Source organism: Palaemon carinicauda, chromosome 1, assembly GCF_036898095.1.
Source record: "Palaemon carinicauda isolate YSFRI2023 chromosome 1, ASM3689809v2, whole genome shotgun sequence".
Taxonomy (NCBI): Eukaryota; Metazoa; Arthropoda; class Malacostraca; order Decapoda; family Palaemonidae; genus Palaemon; species Palaemon carinicauda.
In genome coordinates, this window is record NC_090725.1 from 43,284,723 (window position 1) to 43,286,833 (window position 2,111).

The 2,111-nt window shown below is 30.5% G+C and overlaps 1 protein-coding gene across 1 annotated transcript in view; it reads right to left on the reverse strand.

Annotated features, from left to right (window-relative positions):
• Positions 1-309: 309 nt before the first annotated feature.
• The window catches only part of LOC137641068 (probable glutamate receptor), a 33,894-nt gene continuing 32,092 nt past the window's right edge, over positions 310-2,111 (reverse strand). Inside the window, exons 14-16 of the mRNA XM_068373548.1 lie at positions 1,982-2,111; positions 1,533-1,659; positions 310-396 (exon numbers count right to left, since the gene is read on the reverse strand). The exon at positions 1,982-2,111 is cut by the window's right edge and continues 37 nt beyond it. Of these exons, the coding sequence (XP_068229649.1) occupies positions 310-396; positions 1,533-1,659; positions 1,982-2,111 (344 nt within the window). The remainder of the gene's footprint in view (positions 397-1,532; positions 1,660-1,981) is intronic.

The window sequence follows — 2,111 nt, forward strand, 5'->3', positions numbered from 1 at the left end:
CATAATATGATTCACAATTTTTTATTATAATTCAACTTCGTACAATAAATGATCATCATAAAAACTAAATATACAACGGTTTAACATTTTGATTCTGTGCTCTCCCATTACGTAAACAGTTCGAATTAATCAGGGCAACAAATCCTTATAGAAGAAATGCTACAAAAACTTATATGGTATCAATTCTTTAAAAACTGGTAGGTTCAATAAGTAACACCATTAACTCAGTGTAAGCTTATAAAGGACGTCAACATCCTGCTTAATATCTCTTAGACTACGTTGATCCTTTAATGTATCCTTCATTCATAGTTAAAAGCTTAATTTTGAAAATCTTATTTCAATTAACATCACGACTGCTCCAGTTGAATAGCCAAAAATGATGACAAAAAATGCAGCCTGAAAGTAAGGACAATATATAAGAATACATATAAGAAGGTCTAATTTACACAGCTTGTGACATGACTAATTATATAATATCGAATAACAGACATTACCAAAGTCAAAATAGGTTTATTTCTTAGGGATTACAGCCAGCTCTGTAATGGTTGAGTTTGACTCATATTTTGTTTTGAAGTCGAAATGCAGAATCTCGAAAAAGATCCCGAATTAAAAAGGTCTTATAACTCCTCGATTTAGGAGATATAAGGACATTTTTCCTCATTGATTAGTATTTCTGATATAATCATCAACGAATGAATAATTTCTGATAGGTACTAAAGTACAATTGTAAGGTGCATCAAAATTATACTTTATTATATAGCTAAACTGTATATATTTCTCCAATCTTTTGACTTACTATACGTTAAGAAAATTATACATGATGATACTTTGTATTTCATAAGAATTCGATTTCCAGTAAACCTAAAACACAAGTATTGCGGCCTTATTCATAAGGCTTCGTGGAGTACCATCATCAGACCATTGTTTATCTATTTTGATATTAGAAAACTCCTCATATTTTTTTCTATTATATATATAACAATACTGAGTGGTAATTTTCTCTTCTAGAATCATATTCATCATGATTTAGCTAATAATTGTCCCTCTCTGTATCAACCTCTCCACAAAATTTATTATTTCACCTATTTGCCTCTGGATTCTGTTGAAGGCATTAACATTTTTCATACATGTTCTTATTATTAATAATTACAACAATATAATGCTTCCTGGACCGTACAAAAAGTCCGTACCATCTACAGAGTATGTCACTTCCTTGATATGATCCCGTTGAGTCTGACCACTCTCTACCATGGAAAAATTTATATTTATATTTAGCTTTCTAAAAGGCTAAATATTCAATAGTTGCAGATATAAGACATCCTTCCTCCTAACGAAAATAAAGAATTCTATTATAGTTATTACTGAATGAATTTGGAATTTAGTTATAACCTAGTTTTTCTTTTTAGGTATAAGTAACGAAAATGTTACATGAGGAGTTATCAGGAGAGGAAAGTAATTATAAGAATAGAATTATTAAAATCTATCATAGTATAAGATCATAACAATTATTGATAATCTTTTTATACAATTACCTGCAAATGTGTGAGGGTGATAACCATTTTGGTTGATTGTTCGTTTAATAAGGTATTAACTGCTACTCTCTCATTTTCTATGTTAACCCACTTGTCAATCAAGCCTCCTTCGTTCATTTTGCGCAACCTGGACTCACAGGATAGAAATTAGATTCCTATAAAAATCTTCTGTTTATAATGATAAAGAAATTGATAATCTTTTATGTTCATTTCAAGAAGTATATATTATATTGTAATCCACAAAATAAGAATAATCAGTATTTCACTAGGTATTTATGTCATACCTCTACTTTTGGACGTTCAAGACTGGTTCCAGGTTTAAGAAAAAAAAAGAAAGAAAAAAAAACAGAAGGAAGCAATGAAAGATTCAAGTTAATCTCATTACGAATACTGATATACTTAACCCGACTACTTTTAGACAAAACAAAAAAGATGAGGTTCAAACCTACCAGTAGCTGAATTGCTCATTATATGGAGCCCCCTGTGGTATAGGCACGCCGTAACCTTGAGGAAAAAACTTCTCCTTTCCTTCATAGAATTTTTTACTTCCAAGGGATGCAGTGAGAATTCTGCCACCAA